A 20,011-nucleotide genomic window follows, 5' to 3' on the forward strand; every position below is an offset into this window, starting at 1 on the left:
TCGTACTTGTTCCCCTTCAAGAGGAAGCAGACAGGGGCAGGCAGAGGGAAGCCACAACTTTAAATCTCAGGGGCTTCCTCTTTAGTGCTTCTTGCTTTTGGAACACCAAGAAATGTCGCTTTCAAAACCCACACGGGTCCTTAGCTCACCTGAGCCTCATTAACCAGGGGCCAAAGGTTACTGTGGATTTGTGGCACGGAGCACAATTCTGGAGGAGGCTGGGTGGCACGGAGGAGAAGAGCAAGGCCTCAGAGTCAGCAGTTAGGAGTCCACATCCAGACTTGGTGGATCACTCTGAGACCCTAGGCAATTACTTAACCTCTGTGATCCTCAGTATGGCAATAATCATGGGTCCTCCCAGGAATGCTGTATGAACATAATGAATGAAGTCCAGTGTGTTGCATGGTCTCTACACACAAGCTTTGGCTGCGTGTCTCTCAGTCCCCTTCTCTCTTGACTTTGGCTTTGATCACCAAAATAAGTAGATGACGTGGAAGAAACGTCGGAATCCTGATCAGAGTATGTGTGCTCAATTGCTTCTTCTAACTCCACATGGCAAAAGTTCTCAGCCCGAGACCTTCCCTGAGTGCATGCTAAGTCACTTCAGTTGTGTCTGACTCTTTACGACCCTATGGACTGTAGCCTGCCAGGCTCTTCTATCCATGGGATTCTTCAGGAAGAGACTTCCCTAGAGCACTTGTTAAAACGCAGAGTGCTGGGCCCCGCACCTGATGAGGGTTGGCCCAATAATTCGCATTTCTGGCAAGCTCTAAGTGCTGCTGCTGGTGATAGTCAGGGAACCACATTTGGAGAACTACCACAATAAGGAATATTTACAAAATGGTGTCATGCATTTTTAAAGCACTATCCAGTTTTCTTAAACCATCTAAATTTGGGTGAGGCACCTTCTTACTAAAATTCAGCTAAGCAGTGTGCCTGAGGTGCAAAGGGAAAAGGTGGAAGGAAAGAGTGAGCAAGCCATCTAGGGGAATTGACATGGCTTTGATCCATTGCAACCTTGTTTGCACCTAACAAAGGAGAAGAGGCCCTTCTGTGATGCTCACTTTTGCTCGGCAGCACTGATACTGAATCACTTTGCTTGTGGTCATAGAGACTGTACTAAGGGTCTTGTCCAGGGCAGCCTCGGAATCTCTTATTTGCATTATGTTGCAAACCAAGGATACATAAGAGTCTCTGGGGAAGCCTGTCAATCCTTCACTCATGCAGGCCCCAGCCTCAGAGATCCTGATTCCACAGACCTGGGATGCAACTCAGGAGTCAAGTTCCCACCTCCCAAGGGAATCCAGAACAGGAGCGCTCCAGACCACTTCCTGGGCAGCACCTTGTGAGGCACCACCCTGAGCTATTAGCCATGTCTTGTTAGCCACAGAGACAAGACTGGACAGACCTGAGGCTGAGGTTAAGCAGGGGCCCACACCCGTCCTTTTTATCACCTTCTAACTAGGTGTACCCCACAAAGCCGAGCTGCTCATTAATTCAACAAATACTGGTGCATGCATGCATGCTAAGTTGCTTCAGTCGTGGCTGACTCTTTGTGACTCTATGGACCGTAGCCCACCAGGCTCTTCTGTCCGTGGGATACTCCAGGCAAGAATACTGGAATGGGTTGCCAGGCCCTCCTCAAGGGGATCTTCCCAACCCAGGTATCAAACCCACGTCTCTTACATCTACCTGCATTGGCAGGTGGGTCCTTTACCACTAGCGCCACCTGGGAAGCCCCCAAATGTTGGTGAGCCTGTGTTATAGACCAGGCACTGTGCTCAGTCCTGGGAACACAATGGTGAGTAAACTACTGGATGGGAGCGAGAACAGGTTAAGCAAGGCACCAAGGCGGCAGGATTCAAGGAGGCATTCATGCTGGAGGCACTTATGAGTGAAGCTGAGTGAGGGCCTCCACCAACTTTGCCTTTGTACCCTGGGCCCTTGGTTTGCTCAGCCCTGTCCTTTGGGAACACGCAGTCTAGAGCAGGAGGTGTGGCTTTGGAGGAAGTGCCCGAACAATGAGAGGACACCTGTTGTGTGTGAAGAGTGGGGAAAGGATGATCAAGCAGAGGGGATGCAATGTGCAGGGTGGGGGTGGGGCACATTTGAGGGGCTGACGGCACCTGAGGGGCTACCGCAAGGTGGTGAAGCCTGGGCGAGTGGAGGGAGGGATGGGCCCTGATCGCATAGGGCCCTGCAGGTCTTGGTAAGGGCTTTGGCTTTTATTCTACCACAGGAGGAAGTCACCGAAGGGTTTTAAATAGAGGAGTGACATGGTCCATCTTGCAGTTTTGGAAGCCCTTTCTGCCTGCTGTGTGGAAGGAGGAGCAGGAAAACAAAGGGAAGCAAGGGGTCCGTTAGGAGGTGTGGCATGGGCAGGTGAAAGGTGATGTTGTCCTCTCTGTGGCACTGGAGGTAGAGACAGGTGGGTAGACTCGAGATCAGATTTGAAGATAGAGTCAACAGGACTCAGTGATGAGAACTGACAGGGCTTCGTGATGAACTGAATGCAGAGGAGAGAGGAAGGCAGGCATCAACCAGGAGAAACTGGGTGGATGGAGGGGCCATTTCCCAAGTTGAAGAAAACAAGAGGAACATGTAAGCAGAAGCTCGGAGTTCTCCCCGAGAATCTCAAGTTTGAGTTTCTCAAGTTTCTGTAAGATGTCCAGGTTGGGATGTCGTGTTGAAACATATGAGTGCGGAGTCTAGAGGCAGACTGTGAAAGCACCATAAATTCGGGGGTCATGAGCGTGGAGGTGGGCATTGACATTATGGGTGACTGAGGAGCAAATGACTGTTTAGAATCCACTGCTTAGAGGCAGGGACGGGAGGATGGTCCAGCAGAAATTGGAAGGAATAGCTGCAGAGGTGGAAGAATAACTGAAAGAAGAGAATGCTTCCAGAACAGCCTGGGCAACTCCACGCAAGGCTGCAAAGAGGGTCTTCAGAGAGCAGCCTCATTGCGGGAAGGCCCAGAGGTCAAAGTGTCTGGAACAGGAGACAGGTAAAAACCTAAACCTTCAGGTCACCAAAGAGACGGAGAAGCTAGAGCCCCATCACTCATGGTTCAAGCTGGAGCCCTTGTCTGGAACCCCTGGCCGTTGGCATCCCCAGGACACCTGTTTGCAGAAGCATTTCTCCATTGCCCCAGGAGACCATCCCGCCGGGACCAAGGCATCTGTCTTCCCTCCTCTGAGAGCCCTGCTGCTGCAGCCCTGCCCAGGCAAAGAGCAGCTCACTCACCGCTGGGCCACCCGCCCCCTCTGGGGGAAACTGACAGCTGTTTGACAGCCATGCGGCAGGACCATTTGAGGCAAGAAATGAAGACAGATGCTCATCATTAAGTTCATTTATGTGCCATTTACTCCTCTCTGTCATTAGTGAAGATGCCTGTGGATGAACCAGAGCAGAGGTGAGGTCCTTGGCCCTGGCCTCTCCAGACAGGCCCGAGTGGTGCAGACTCTCCAGCTTGACCAGGCATGGCCTCCATCTCTTCTGGAGCTTCCCCAAACTCTGCTCTCCTCAAACTCCTTCTGCCCCCTCATAGCCCCTCTCCCTCTCCGCCCACCTTTTAAAAAGTCATTAGGAAGAGATCTGTACCTCCCAGTGTGATTCTGACTCATGGATATTTGCCCAAAAGTAATGGTGCATGCCAAACGCTAAACCTCTTTTCAAGGGCAGGTTCCTGAAGGAGAGGCTGTGGAAAAGTTTCCTAAATAAAACCAGCTGTTTCCCTGAAGATGCTCAGATAGAGAAGCACTTGCCACCCACTGATGTGCTGTCGTGTCTGGAGGTGTCCCCGGGACTGAGCCCACCTCGAGGATCTCACCCACTTCCTCTCTCCCCTCCCCGCCCTCTGAGAGCCTGAGGGTCTCTCTCTTCTCCATCAGCGGGTCCCAGGCTCTCTGTGTCCACAACATGGGCTGCAGCCAGAGTGTATGGAGTTCGTTTAAGGCGCCTCCATTTTGCTAGATCATTTATTCATAATGCTGCAAAGCCCTTGGGGCAGAGAGCACTTGAGAGAAAAAGCAGGCATGGAAGTCAGAACAAACAGAAGTGGCCCCGGCTCCCAGCAGGGAGCCCGAGCAACACAACAGACACAGCCCGCCCTTCCACCCGGGCCACCCCCAGCCTGTGGCGTTCTCCTCAGCCCTGCAAGCCCAGGCCCCCAGAGGAGAAGGGAACAGCCCACATCAGCCAGCCTGGTGCTCACAGCAGGAGCCCCCCTTGTGGCACCCCAGGAGAAGCACCCACCCTCTCGGCTCCTCTCCGCCAGCAGAGAGTTGATCCAGCCTTGGGGGATGTACGGGGTGGATGGAATGTTGGTTTCTGCCCTCCTCCACTGCAGCCCTCTCATCTAGTGGGTCCCAGATCCTGCTGATTGAGTCTCAGATGTGCCTTGCCTTGCTTCAAGGCCTTTGTAACTCCTGTCCCCAGGCCATGAGAGACACCCCAAGCCTGACCAGAAGAGTGAGGAGAAGGGACCCAAGAGGAGAGATCAGGACAGCTGGACTGGCAAGACAAGCGTTGTCTAGGACAGTCAGGAGGGAGGAGAGGTTATTTCAGGCAGTGGAATGAGCAGGGCCAAGGTGTGAAGGTACAGAAGAACCTGGGGTTTGGGAGGGGGAGCTGTAGAGAGACAGAATGTTGCAGTAGCCAAAACTGTGAGCTCTCGAACCTGGCTGCCTGGGGTCACATCCCAGCTCTGCCATGAGTAGCTGTGTGCTAGGGTGGAGGAACAGCCTCAAGGTACGTCAGGGTCCCCGTGAAGAAAATGCAGATAATCATAGCATCTATCTCATGAGGCTTCTGTGAAATTTATATGACTCGGCATGTATGAGCACTTAGGACAGAATGGCCCATAATAGGGCACCTGGACTGGAATGATTGGCAAGAAAGGCAAGGGCCAAATCATGAAGAAGCCTGAGTGCACTGGATGCTGAGGGTGAGTGATTTTCACCCTGACTCCTACACGCTCCAAGGAAGTAGGCTGAGGGGTTGAAGGTAGGAATTCTGGGTGGTGGTGTAGTCATGTCTGACTCTTGGTGACAGTTAACTCTGGGTGTTGTTCAGATGTTAAGTCTTGCCCCACTCTGCGACCCCATGAACTACAGCATGCCAGGCTTACCTGTCCTCCACTATCTCCCAGAGTTTGCTCAAACTTGTGTCCATCGAGTCAATGATTTCATCCAACCATCTCATCCTCGACACAGAGAGATCACAACAAATGGCAGATCAAAACAAACTGTGGAAAATTCTTAAAAGAGATGGGAACACCAGACCACCTGACCTGCCTCCTGAGAAGTCTGTATGCAGGTCAAGAAGCAACAGTTAGAACTCGACATGGAACAACAGACTGGTTCCAAATCGAGAAAGGAGTTTGTCAAGGCTGTATATCATCACCCTGCTTAAACTTATATGCAGAGTACATCATGCTAAATGCCGGGCTGGATGAAGCACAAGTTGGAATCAAGGTTGCCGGGAGAAATATCAATAACTTCACCCTTATGACTCCACCCTTATGGCAGAAAGTGAAGAGGAACTAAAGAGCCTCTTGATGAAAGTGAAAGAGGAGAGTGAAAAAGTTGGCTTAAAACGCAACATTCAGAAAACTAAGATCATGGCATCCAATTTGCCATCACTTCATGGCAAATAGATGGGAAAACAATGGAAACAGTGACAGACTTTATTTTTTTGGCTTCAAAATCACTGCAGATGGTGACTGCATCCATGAAATTAAAAGATGCTTGCTCCGTGGAAGAAAAACTATGACCAACTTAGACAGTATATTAAAAAGCAGAGACATTACTTTGCCACAAAAGTCTGTCTAGTCAAAGCTATGGTTTTTCCAGTAGTCATGTATGGATAGAGTTGCTATAAAGAAAGCTGAGTGCTGAAAAATTGATGCTTTTGAACTGTGGTGTTGGAGAAGACTCTTGAGAGTCCCTTGGACTGCAAGGAGATCCAGCCAGTCAATCCCAAAGGAAATCAGTCCTGAGTGTTGATTGGAAGGACTGATGCTGAAGCTGAAGCTCCAATACTTTGGCCACCTGATGCAAAGAATTGACTCACTGGAAAAGACCCTGATGCTGGGAAAGATTGAAGGCAGGAGAAGGAGACAACAGAGGATGAGATGGTTGGATGGCATCACCGACTCGATGGTCATATGAGTTTGAGTAAGCTCCGGGAGTTTGTGATAGACAGGGAAGCCTGGCGTGCTGCAGTCCATGGGGTCACCAAGAGTCGAACACGACTGAGCGACTGAACTGAACTGATCTCATTCTCTATTGTCCCCTTCTCCTCCTGCCCTCAATCTTTCCTAGAATCAGGGTCTTTTCCAATGAGTCGGCTCTTCATATCAGGTGGTCAAAATATTGGAGCTTCAGCATTGGTCCTTCCAATGAATATTGAGGGTTGCCTCATTTCTAAGCCATTTTTCATCCATTGTGTATATTTCATTTGAAGAAGAGTTTTCCAGCTACAAAACTAGTTTGGAATGGGGGGCCACTGAACGATTTGGAGCAGGAGAACCCTCTGATTACAGCGAGGAGGATAGATCCGAGAGGTTAGGGGCTATGCTTATGCTTAGTCGCTCGGTCATGTCTGACATTTTGCAACCCTATGGACTGTAGCCTGCCAGGCTCCTCTGTCCATGGGGCTTATCCAGGCAAGAATACTGGAGTGGGTTACTATTTCCTCCTCCAGGGGATCTTCCCAACCCAGGGATCGAACCCAGGTCTCCCTCATTGCAGGCGGAGTCTTTACCATGTGAGCCACCAGGGGATTGGAGTAGAGAGTCAGAAAACTGGGAAGTCCTGGTATGGGTCAGAGCTAAGGTAGTGTGGAGGGGAGGGGAGGAGCAGGCCTCAGAGTCTGCAGACTCTTACAGGGCAGAACAGCCTGGCTGGAAAACTGGGTATGGAGACCACAGGAGGGCTAGGAAGCTGGGATCCTATCGACTTCTCTTCCCCGTGCGTGTGTGCTAAGTCGCTTTAGTCATGTCTGACTCTTTGTGACCCTATGGACTGTAGCCCGCCAGGCTCCACTGTCCATGAGATTTCCCAAGCCAGAGGACTAGAGTGGGTTGCCAATTCTTCCTCCAAGGGATCTTCACGACCCGGGGATCCACTCTTCCTCAGCCACCCATTTTTCCTGCAATTCTGCTGAAGTCCTGCTTTCCACAGAGGAGAAAATCCAAACACCCCTCAGGGCCTCAGAGACCTGGCCTTGCCTCCCTTCCCCACTGCTCCCCAGCACAGCAACCACCTCTCCCCTCCCCGCATGGCGCTCCCCTGGCGTCACTTGCTGTCCCCTCGTGGCAGTCCACCTCCCCCATCTCTCAGGTCTGACTGGCCTCCCGACTGCTCTGTCTAAACAGCCTCCACCCTGCCCCCTACTCTTTACCCTCTGCCCCTGCCCACATTCCCTCAGCAGCCTACAATACTCTCTTGCTTACTTGAGTTTTGTCTCCCTCCCCCAGAACAGAAGCTCCTGGAGGGCTGGGACTCTGTCTCATTACTGCTGTCTCCCTGTATTTGGAAACATTTTGTAGGCAGTAGCGAATGAATGACACAGGTGAAGATGGTCTCTGGTGTGGGTGTCTAGGTGGAAGGTGATGCTGTGGACTGAGAGGGATATAGGGATGGAAGAGCAGGTGTAGAGAGGTCTCGGTCACCTGCTGGTGTGAGCCCTGAGGCAGACACGCCAGCCTGGTCTGGGCTGCTCTCAGCCTGCCCTGTGGTCCACACTGCCCTCGAGCCTCGCTGGACCTCCAGGCCTCTGCTCTGTGTCTTTATGCATCCAATGACACCTGCCTGGGCGCTGCTTGCTTGTTTCTTCTCCTGTAAGCTCTTTTCAGTCACCTTGCTAGATCCTACCGAGTAGCACCCTCTCTGGGAAGCCTACCCTAAAATTCCTGGCAGAGCTTCTTTCCTCCTCTAGGGCCCACATCTTGTCCACAGCTCTCTTACAGCGCTAATCAAGCCAGATGCTGCCGCTTACCTGTGTGCCTTTCTCTCTCCTGCCTTATCCCAAGACCGTGAGCTCTTGATAATAGTAGTTGTGATAGTCGTAACAAATTATAATAGCAGCTGATGATTTCTGAGTGCTTACTGTGTGCCAGGCACTATGCTAAGCACTTGGCACAAATTACCGCATTTAATATTTATTTATCAACCTTAGGAAGTAGGTACTGTTATTAGCCCCATTTCACAGATTAGAAAACCAAGACTAGAAAAGGATTAAAGTAAGTTACACTCCTCATAAACAGAGCTGGACCCTGGACCCAGAGTTGCCTGACCTCAAGTCCACAGGCTCAACCATTCCTTCATCAGCCAGTATTTCCTGAGCTCTTACTGTGAATCGGGCCCTGGGCTAGACATGAGGGATTGATGAGTAAAACCAGTCCATATCCCTGCTCCCACAGAGCCCCCCCATCTAATGAGAACACTGCATTCATCATAAAATCCCCACAATCAAATAGAAGCTATGGTTGTGGCGTGGGATCTGAAGAGGTCTGGGGGGCCGTGGGGGTGGATACCAGTCCCGGCATCCAGCCTCCACATGTGACTCATCTCTACCCCCAGTTCCAAGCCCCAGGCCTACATAGAGGGATTGCTCACTGGCTCTTTCTTTACCCGTTGAAGCCAAATTGGCTTCCACCCCATCTCGCTTCCAGCCCCCCAGCCTCAGGCTAACAGCACTTCCTGCCCAGTGCTTCAAAGATCCTTTTACTCTCTTGTGACTTTTCTGAAAGTGTAGCAGATACTTCTCTGCTGATGCTGAGCGATTCAGACAAGCCACTTAATGATTAAGAGACTAGAAGTGTTCTCTAAGAGATGGGGAAGCATCGTTCTTGCTTTGCTCAGCCTGGATTCCCCAGACGGACGCAGAGGCATCGACGCCACTCATTGCCTATTTAAGAGGAAGAAGCCCAGCCCTGGAGAAGAACAAAACAGGTGGGGGGCAGTGGGAACTGAAGGAATGAGAGCATATGAAATTCAAAACAAAGTTTCTGGATACCTTGAGGTGGGTAAACAGACAGATAGCAGTTAAGCATCCTTGAAAGTGTGAAAGTGCTAATCGCTCAGTCGTGTTCGACTCTTTGCAACCCCATGGACTGTAGCCCACCAGGCTCCTCTGTCCATGGAATTCTCCAGGAAAGAATACTGGAGTGGATTGCCATTCCCTTCTCCAGGTATCTTCCCTATCCAGGGATCGAACCCCAGTCTCCTGATTGCAGGCAGATTCTTTACCCTCTGAGCCACCAGGGAAGCCCTTAGGCATCCTTGGACCATCTTAATTGGTGATGGCTGATGATGAATTTTTCTAGTTTGAATGCTTGGTTTTTATGGCTGGCAGGGACCTTAAGGCTACAGCATCTGGGGTGATGGTCTCATTTTATAGACCAAAGCCCAGAGATGTGAAATGACAAGCCTGAATACTTAGTGGTGGAGGGACTAAATAAAGTCCCTCTCTTTCCTGGGCAGTCCACAGGTAGGAAATTTTTTTTTTTCCTATACTTAGGGCTGTGTGAGTGCATCAAGGAGAGAAAAGTGCTTTAATGAGCTGTTGCAGATGGACTTCTGGGGAACCAGCAAGGGCAATGCGGTGCAGTGGATGGGCCTTTACAAATCTTACTGCCCAGACGTCTGGGCGCGGCAGCCAGGGGAGATTGCTACTAGAATGGGCAATGATGTAGGTGGACAGGCTTCATGCAATTAAGGACAGGATTCTCCAAGTGCCAATATCCTGGATGCAGGCCTGCCCCCACTCCAAGCAATAGCCAAGACTTTCACCAGCTGCTGCTGGGCTCAGACCCACCCTATCAGCCCCTTGGGTCAGCAGCCCAGAGGGCTAAGTTGGAGTCTGCTGCTTTCTGGACAGCAGTGACCTCTTCTGCACCAGGGAGCTCATTGCCAGTCAGGGGCCCTATGGTGACCTCTCTTGACAGAAGGTGAAGATGAAAGGAATAATGTGCTGGCTGTTCTGCAGCCCCTGGTCACCCCTGGTTATATTAAAGCCAAAGCCACAAACATCCTCAGTGAGGATAAAAGGCTGGCAAGTGTGCAGGATCTGGAGCTGAAACCTCCTGAGAAAGCAGGTGGTGCTGAGAGGACTCGGCAAGGCTGCCCATGGGGCCAAGCTGGGCCTGGCTTTCCAGAGAGGAAGATGCTCAAGGAGATGCTGACTTTCTGTCTGCTTAGCCCCATCTATGTACTCAAAAGTAAACTATTTATTTTCCTTTATCAAGTAACCTGGTCCTCTGCTGTCTACAAGGGCTTCCCATGTGGCTTTAGTGGTAAAGAACCCCCTGCCAATGCAAGAGACATGAGAGATGTTCGATCCCTGGGTAGAGGAGATCCCCTGGAGAAGGGCATGGCAACCCACTCCAGTATTCATGCCTGGAGAATCCCCATGGACAGAGGAGCCTGGCAGGCTACAGTCCATGGAGTCACAAGAGTTGGACATGACTGAAGCGACTGATCACACACTGCTGTCTACATATGCAGGGGAATTAATATTTGCCTTAACCCACTGTGCCAAGAGTAGCTGTTTTGCCATCAGGCCCAATCACCCACAGCAGAAGGTCCAAGATCGGACTTTGGGCCACTTGGCCCCAGTTTCCTCTCTGCCCCCAAGTCATAGTGGACTCTTGACCCACTCCTTTTGCCTCTTGGGGCCCAGTGATGGAGGGTGGAGCTCACTGTTGGGTGCAGGAACCAGGAGGGGGGTGGGGAGTTCTAAATCTGTCTGCGGACTCAGCACCTCGTGTGCCCCCAGCTGGCGGCTCTACCGAGGAAGGAGGGCCCTGCTGACTCTGCTGTCCCTGGGGGAGCCATCTCTGAGGGCGGCCTACAGAGCCCCAGGGGGTTCCGCTCACCCTGAGGGCTCTCGCACAGCCCCAGGCAAGTCTCCCAAGCTCACAAACAAACTAGCTTAGACTCCTGCGAAAAGACTGCCTTTGAAGGCTTCACTCTGCATCTGTCAGGTGGCTGAGTGGGAAAAGGTGACAGCAGCCTTGGCTCACTCCTTTCACAGGTAAGAGTCACACATGACTGAGCGACTGAGCACACGCTCACAGGGACCCTGGGAACTTCTAGATTGCTTACCTGCTAGACCTTACCTAGATTCTACCATTGCTAACCTGATGGAAACGTTGATATGGAGAACCATTCCTTTCAAGGGTTCTTCTGCCTAAAGTGTAACCGTCTGTGTAGCTCCTCTTGGGCTCTCAAGCATCTCTGAGGCACAGTACGGGTAAAGTGAAGGCCCTGCCCCAAAGGGGCCTCTAGTCCCTGGATGCTATAGGAGGGCTTGGCTGTAGCAAAGCAGGGACTCGTGCACCCCTGTGAGCACCTCAGGGGCAGAAAGTGTAGCAGGTACGTGGGGAGACATGCTTAGTAAGGGCTGTACCCTGGGCAAGGGTCCCTGTGAGGGGCATGGCCCTGGGCCCTCCAAGATGCATGGGATTATCATCCAAACAAAGACAAGAGGAGGAAGCATGTTGGCCAAAAGAACCAAAGATACACCGGCTGGTTGGAGCAGAGGGTTGGCAAGGAGGGATACAGAAAAATAACCAGGTGAGGTGGTAGGACGGGACTAATCGTTAAGGGTCCGGAATGCAAGCTAGGAAGATGGGTCTTGATTCTGGAAGCCGCGCAGGGGGCGCTACTGAGAGCATTCGGGCAGCAGCCCTGGTCTATAAAAGTCTGGCCCCAGAGCACTCATTTGACCTCAGCAAGTCACTTAACTTCACCAGTCATTTCCTCCTGCATGCGGTGGGGGTACTAAGATCACCCATCCCACAGGTCTGTGGTGAGACTCACGGAGGCAATTTAGCAAAGGACTTGGCACATGGTACACATGCAATAACCTTGGTTCTTCTTGCTGTTATTGAGGCTGGACGGGTTTCTTGAACACTGGGCAGGATTGCACCTTGGAGGGTTATACGGAAATCAAGGGAGTTGGGGGCCTCCTTGTAGCTCGATGCCTCCTCTAGAGATGGAACGTTCAGCCAGGTGCTCTGCTGACCTGACCCCTGCTGCCTGAGGGGACAGTCACGCTCCCCTGTGCCACTTGCCGTGGGCCACTTCCTGTTTCTCTCTCCCTGGACTAGGGGGCTCCGGAGGGAGACTGGACGTGCACCTGAGCAAGATGGAGATCCTGGCTCCTTCTTTCCTCCCTCCCTCCCTTCTCTCCCTCCTCCTTTTCCCTATCCCTCCCTCCCTCCTTCCCTCCTCCTTTTCCCTCTCCCTCCCTCCTTTCCTTCCTCTGCACCAGGTCTTAGTTCTGCCATTTGGGATCTTTAGTGGCAGCATGTAGGATCTAGTTTCCCAACCAGGGATCAAACCCAGGTCCCCTGCATTGGGAGCACAGAGTCTTAGCCACTGGACCACCAAGGAAATCCTCTTGGCGCCTTCTTTTACACCCCTCTAGGCTGCGTGCCTGTTGAGGCGGACAGCACACTCTCCACAAAACATGGAGCCTTTAACAGGATCTCAGTAAATCCAAGTGGAAAGAACAGGTGAAGTTGCAGTCTAAGGTCTAGAGGAGCCAGGGTTACCTTGAGATGTTCCCTAGGTGGGCTGCTATCCTGAGGGTCAGAGTCCAGCTGTGTCTCACACCAACTGCACAAGCCTGGTCAGGACATTACACCTGAGTTTAACCACTGAGTTCTTGTCTGTGAGATGGAGGGAATAATGACAATACCCACTGCCTTGTACAGTCACTGTGAGCCTCAAAGGTGGAAATGCCCATCACAGAAGAGCTTCACAGGGCACGGTTCATGGGTTTTGGTCTGGGCTCCATGTACTAGGGTGTGTGGGGGGGTGGGGGGCAGAGGAGGGGGGAGCTCTCCCTACAGTGTGTCCAGCTCTGCCCCAGCCAGACACCACCCTTCCACCCTCACCCCCGCCCCCAATACCCCCACCGCTTCTTGTCCAGGAGCTGCTACCCCTGGGATTTGATTTGGGAGTGGGTTTTGAAAAAGGACAGATCTTGGGCTAGGTGGGGATAGTGCCACCTAGAGGAGCGCATTGGGACCACGTACTCTGGAAGGGGTGGGGGCATTATTCTGCAGGAGGGGCCAAGTGTCAGGAGTCTCGGAGTCTCCAGTAGAGGGTGGTTCTTTGAGAGAAAAAGAGACAAAACCCTGGGTGCGATCCTTGACTGCTCTCTTTCTCTGAAGTCACCTCCTCCAGGAGGCCTCCCCAGCCAGCCTGAAATCAGAGCCACCCCAACCCTTGACCTCTTCCTCTTCCACCCTGGATCTGGGGGCTTTAAGGGAGGAAACATCTCTACTTCCTGGAGCTCCACGTCAGCCTCAGAGCCTGGGAGATTTTGCAGTGATAGCACCCTCCTCTGTCAGCTGGGGAACAGGAAGAGGAGGCAGTCCAGCAGAGTGCTGTTTAATTCAACAGTCAGACATGCTTACCGTCTTTGAAGTTTTCCTATTCCCTGTTGCTCAGAAACTTCCCGGGATCCCTGGTCATGATGCTTCTGGGGTCAGAAGAGGCAGCAGGGTATATGCTCCAGGCTGGGTGCATAGCTGAAGCATGACCACACATCAGGACAGAGTGGATCCAAGACCTGGCACAAACCTGGAGTGGCAAGTGTGTATCTTCTTGGTCAGTGCCATGTCCTGAGCAGGTCCTGATTCCCTGTGCTTCCACGCGCAAGCCTGGAAGTTGGAGTGCTAGGTGTGTTTCAGGAGAGGCAAGGAAGCTGCCAGAGCTTCCCAGGTGGCGCTAGCAGTAAAGAACCTGCCTGCCAGTGCAGGAGACTCAAGAGAGGAGGGCTCATTCCCTAGGTGGGGAAGATCCCCTGCAGGAGGGCATGGCAACCCACCCCAGTATTCTTGCCTGGAGCATTCCATGGACAGAGGAGCCTGGAGGGCTATAGTCCGTGGGGTCACAAAGAGCCGGACACAACTGAAGGGACACAACTGAAGCACACAAAGAAGCTTCCAAGGCAGAGGGCCTCGTGAAGATTGACTGAGCTGAGAGCCAGAATCAGATATGCTGGGAGAGGGGACCCCTGCTGGCCAGAGTGGGTCTTGTACAGGATACTGTCAGGACCACAGGCCAGCAGGGTGGGGAGTCAAGGGCTCACGTGACCAAGAAAGGTAAACTGGAAAATAGGGTTGGGCCCCCAAGGGCTTGGTGGCCTTGAGGGGCTACAGCCAAAGGGCACAGGTAGGGCAGGTGAGGTCAAAGCAGGAGGGAGAGGACCAGGACCAGAGTCTGATCAGAGCTGAGAAGGAAAGTTGAAGAGGACAGTGTCTGCTGAAGAGCCAATGTCGTTATCACTGCCTTTTATACCCAGTTACTCCCAGGACAGAGGCCAGACCCTCCGGCCTTACAGCACTCTGCCTCGGAGAGCTTCTCCTGGGCTCCGGAGTGATCCCGCGGCTGCACAGGAGCTGTGTGGCCCTCACCTGCCCTCCTGTCTGCTTCTTTGCAGGAAAGTGTGGACTTGGGCGAGATCATGTTCTCCCTCTGCTACCTGCCCACAGCAGGCAGGCTCACCCTCACCGTGATCAAATGCCGGAACCTCAAGGCAATGGACATCACAGGCTACTCAGGTACCTCTCCTCCCCAGGGGCTTGCCATGTGGCCTCCCCATAGTCCCGACTTCAGGATGTGGAGAGATGTTGAGAAAGAAGGGGGAGGAATTGCCGGTATTCTTTGATTGGAGCACAGACCTGCAGGCAAATGGCCTGGCTTTGAATACCAGTTATGGCATTTCCTTGCTGTGTAATGTTTTGGTTTCATGATCTGAACAGAAAAAAAAAAAAAAAAAACAACTTACACAGGTTGCTTTAAGAATAAACAAGTTAATTCATGTAAATGCTTAGAAATGAGCCAGACACCTAATAAGCAGTCAGTTGTTGCTCAGTCGCTCAGTCGTGTCCAACTCTGCGACTGAGCAGTCAGGAGATATTAGCTATTACAATCATTCTTTCTCTTGGAGGATGGAGAGGATAAGAAGCAAATAAATGGGAGGGAAAAATAAGAAGGAAATATCTTTCTAGTTGGTGTGAGGCCTCAGGACTTCTACGGGTTATGTCAAGTTTGAGTGTCTTAAGTGTTTGTTGATCCACGAAGCCCTGCAGCAGCCCTGTAGTGAATCAGAGGAACAGAGTCACTGAAAAGCAAAGTGCATTTGTATTTGAGGTTTTCCTGCAGGGCTCTGGGCCTCTGTCTCAGCACCAGGAGAGCCGCTAGGTACCACAGGAGAGACAAGTGCTGTTCTAGCAACTGAGGAGACGCTTGTTTGGAGGCAGCCTCAGAGCTTGCAGGCTGGACACAGTGTCAGAGGTTTGATCCTTTCCCACGATTCTGCAAGTTGTTGTCATTGTGCAGGGTTTTGGGTTGTAATATAACAGCAGAGTCTCAGGAACCTTCTGCCCCGAGTTGACTCAAATTAGCCCAAGAAGTGGAAGAGGGTGGAGCGTTCCAAGGAGCAGGCACGTAGAATAGCCTGGGCTGCACTCAGATGCAAATGCTTGGTTTGTTTCCCTAAAACTCCCTCCTAAGAGACTCTTCTCCAGATTCTGATTACAAACATAAATCCACTCCAGAGGTGCCTCTGAACTTGGCTGGGAGTATGTGGAAGATTTTCCCTTTCATTCTTTATTTCCTTAGTATAATCACAGTTGCTGCAAAGAAGTGATGATCCAGATGAACACATCTGGGCCCAGACCCAACCTGGTGCAGTTGGAAGAAGGCGAGATATTAGGCTTTGGAAAATGAGGTTTCAGGGAACGGTGGTCAAGAAATGCTGAAGTCAGGTGTATTTGTGGTGGCTTTGAATGCCTCTGCTCCCAGAGCTCTTCTCTACTGCCGCCTCCACGTCTCTGTGCATAACTCACGCCTTCCAGGCTGAAAGCTGCCCCTGAAAGCGCCTGCCCTGATATTTTTCCTTCCACAGAAGCTACCACCACACATCAGAACATGGTGGGGAGCTTGAAGAACCTCTTTCAACATGTACAAGGCTCTTAGACATCAGCAAGCTGGCTTCCTCCAAAAATGCAACTGATTGTAGATTTCATTTTAATAACAAAATAAGTGTGTGCAGGGACAGAAATTCACCAAGGCCTCTCAAAACTGCTGAAGGAAATAGGATTTTGCTGCCCAAGTCCCACTCTGTCTTCTCTGGTGTAATTAAATTGATGTGCTAGAGAGAGAGTGCTTATGGCGAAGCCACCAAGATAATCATGTGGGTTGTTGCACATCAGAGGGTTGGGGGTGAGAGATTTTTCTCATGTCAAGTTCCAACCTCTCTCTCACGATTGCCTCTCTTTTCTACCTGAGTTTGGAATTGGGTATTTTGTTTGTTTTCATTTGGAATCTGGTATTACATCTCAGCTTGATTCTGAAGATTCAGGGGTCCTCTTTTGCTAGGAATTTCCATCTTGTTCACTGATGTAAGCAAGTGTCTGGGACAGTTCATGGAACATCATAAGCATTAAATAAGTATGTATTGAATGATGAATGAATGGGTAACTTTATCAAAGGGTGATATACCTGGGACACTCACCTCCGGGGTCTCTCAAACTCGATCTCCTGTTTTGGAGGATAAGTTTGAGTTTGCCTTCCACCCAGATTGCTTTGCTGTTGGACTAAACTCAGGGGTGCATTTGCCTGTTCTTGATTTATATGACATTGACCTCTAAAACCAAGGATCTTTCTGTTCTCCTTGATCTAAACTAGTCATGAATCAATTCCCTAAGCCTATCCACTGGAACCATGACCATAAAACAGTACAAAATAATCATAAGGATCAGTATCCCCAAAAAGCATGGTGAGTGAGTACACCCACCCATCTCTGCCACATCTAGTCTGCACTACTTTGAATCTAGTGGTTACAAATGTAAACTTTGGAGTCAGACCTAAATTAAAATCTTAGGCAAGTTTCTTAATCTCTCAAATCTCAAATTCTCTATCTGTCAAAGGGGGATAATCATAAATGTTTTATAGGACTGACATTTTAAATGACATGATATACATAAATCTCTCAGCACAATGCCTGGCATATACTAAATGCCGAATTATGATGGCCCTCGTGACAAGGAGGCTGAAACACACTGCTGGCCTTTGTGCCCCTCCCTTAGCTGCATCCTAGGCTACTGGAGAGGACAGGACCTCAAGGTCATTTGGAGCCAGCATTCCACTAGAGGCTCAAGCTTCTGCCCCAGCGCAAACCACCCAGGGAACAGCGCTGTCTCTGTTTAGCCTCTTGGACTATAGTGAGATTATGTGTTCCTTCAAGGGAAATACCCACGGAATTTTATAAATTAGATGTGCCTCACAGGAGTGAATAGAGGTGGGGAAGGAAGCTGAGAATCTCCCAGTTAGTCATCAGGCATTTGCCTAGTGGCCCAGGGGACAGGATTCAATCTCTGGGTCGGGAAGATCCCCTGGAGAAGGAAATGGCAACCCGCTCCAGTATACTTGCCTGGAGAATCCCATGGACAGAGGAGCCTGGCGGGCTACAGTCCATAGGGGTCGCAAGAGTAGGACACAACTGAAGTGACTTGGCGGCACCAGGGGCAGGTGGCTTTGTCAAACATTTCTAAGTCTGGCCGCATGGGCATTTGCTCTGCTGTGGGAGTGTATGGACATAGGCATGGGAGGGGATGAGCAGTCCTTGGCAGCCTCAAGCCTGAAGACACTCTCCAAGGCAACGTTCACACTTGAGCATAGAGGTTGCCATGTCAACAACAGGTCTTGGAAGTAACTTTCCCACTTGTCTGTTTGTACCTGAACACTGTCCAGGGCATATCCATAGAGAACAGAGCCTGAGGACATGAGAAAGCTGTCTCATGGCAGTTCTAGGAACTCCTCCTTCCTTTTTACTGAACATCCTCCTGAAAGAAACCTTGCCAATGGGTTGTCAGACACAGCAGGGTGGTTAAACACCTGGTGGTCTCCCCAGGTCCCCCATGAACCCAGGCACCCCCACGGCTAAGGCACAGATGCTGTTGTCATGTTGGTTAGTCAGCGGCGCACCTGGGCGACTATGGAACTGCCTTTAAGGCTTGAGTTTCTGATCAGGTGTCGAGGTTCTCTGTAGCTTCCCCAAAGCTGTGCACCTCTTCCACCACCTGAACGATTCCCCAGGGAGCGTAAGGTCCTCGTGGGTACTTGGGTGCCCAGGAGTTAGAGTTACATGCCTGTGAATGAGGAGCCAGGGAGCAGGCTGCTGGGCCTGCGCCTCCTGACAGAGCCGCATGAGCCCTGGCTTCTGGGCAAGAAGTTGTCTCAGCACATCAGTGTCTCAAAAGCTGTTATTACCTGTGAGTTGCCCTCCTGTGTCTTGAGCTGTGCAGCATAAATAACGATTATGATGGTGACCGAGACACCTGCACGGTGAGATACAATAGGTGTTGCTTCACTTGGATGAGTAGAAAATTTCAGGGTAGGAAGCTGACCGTGAAATACCCATTCAGAAAACTAAAGAAGAGACAAGGATGGGAGGTGCATGGGAGGTCAGTAAAAAGACATCTCTTTGAGGGCTGGAGAGATTTCAAGATCACACTGAGAAAGGAAATGGCAGCTGGCCACCCCGAGTCCCAGAAGGCGGAGGCACTCAGTCCCCCGGCCATGGCCCCCCTCCTCCACTGCCAAGAGTGGGCAGGAAACAGTTTCCAGGGGGGCCAAGAGCAGGGTCACTCCTCCCCTCCCTGATGCCGGGTAGAAATGAGCTTGAAGGAGCAATGAGACGCTTAAGCCTGTTGTCAGGTTGGGAGGACCCCACAAGCATCGTGACTGTCGCTGTTCATTTATTCTGTCTTGTGGCTATTCCTTGGGTGTCATCAATTCTATTTTTACCCACTTTATCCTCTGGTTACTAATTCTGACAAGAACCCCTTAGAGAAAAGCCTGCAAGTAGGTAAAAGGAGGAGAGTGCCTTTGTTCAGCTTCAGCACCCTTTGGAGCCAGCCAGCCACCATGGAGCTGAGATTTAGGGTCATGAACTGCGTATCCATGGGCAGGTTTCCTGTCTGATTTTGGGCCAGCTTCCCCATTAGCAAAAGTCCATTAAACACTCTCCTAGAAAGCCTGAGGTCACTAAAGACTCTGTGTTTATGAAGCACAGAGTGTCCACAGAGACAGGTGTGCGACATAAATACGAGGTGGTTTAATTATTTTAACATCTCACTGATACCATCTGAGAACAACAGTAGGTCTGGGGCTCCCAGCCCTCTGCCACACATGGTGCTCGAGGACATCTGCTTAACATGCTCCCTTCCCTTCCCGCTGCCCCCATGGGCACAGATCCATATGTCAAAGTGTCGCTACTCTGTGACGGGCGGAGACTGAAGAAAAAGAAAACCACCATAAAGAAGAACACCCTCAACCCTGTCTACAATGAGGCCATCATCTTTGACATTCCCCCCGAGAACATGGACCAAGTCAGCCTGCTCATCTCTGTTATGGATTATGATCGGTAGGTAAGGTCCTAGGGGGCCGTGATTCCCTGCCCCTCACTCCCACCCCAGTACAGCACAGGGCTCCTTGACCTTGGACCTTGTGCTTCATGTGGCTCAGGCACTCAACGGCCTCAAATCTGGCTCCAGCCAGGGAGGTACAAGAGTTTGAGGAAGAGCATGGGTTTCCAAAGAAGCTCAAGCTTCACTTCCCAGTGGGCTCATTGCCATGAGGGGCTTCCCCACCCATCAATTTCCCTGAATTCACTCCTGACTCTTCCCGTTCCTCCTTCTGGCATCTGTTCTTGAGAACCCCTCCCTCTCCTCTCCACTCCCACTGCTACTTCCACTCCCGCTTGGGGATGTCTATGCAGCCTCCAAACTGACCCCTGCCGTCATCACTCCCTGCCTCAACCCAGCCACACCTTCCTAAAAGATCACTTTGTTCTGGGGCCTGCCCTTCTCAAGAACCATCAATGGCTCCTGTTGTCCAAGTTCTTCCCCTGAGCTCTCAAGACCGTCCAGATCTGGACCCAGGGTATCCATCCAACTTGATTTCACTCACCTTGTATG

General features: G+C 51.3%; 1 protein-coding gene across 6 annotated transcripts in view; it reads left to right on the forward strand.

Annotated features, from left to right (window-relative positions):
* SYT6 (synaptotagmin 6) overlaps positions 1-20,011 on the forward strand; it is a 66,583-nt gene that overhangs the window by 38,429 nt on the left and 8,143 nt on the right. For all 6 annotated transcript variants that reach the window (XM_044944525.2, XM_044944524.2, XM_044944523.2 and 3 more), the window contains exons 4-5: positions 14,467-14,587; positions 19,287-19,458. In XM_044944525.2, coding sequence (XP_044800460.1) covers positions 14,467-14,587; positions 19,287-19,458 — 293 coding nt within the window. The remainder of the gene's footprint in view (positions 1-14,466; positions 14,588-19,286; positions 19,459-20,011) is intronic.

This window comes from Bubalus bubalis, chromosome 6, assembly GCF_019923935.1.
Source record: "Bubalus bubalis isolate 160015118507 breed Murrah chromosome 6, NDDB_SH_1, whole genome shotgun sequence".
NCBI lineage: Eukaryota > Metazoa > Chordata > Mammalia > Artiodactyla > Bovidae > Bubalus > Bubalus bubalis.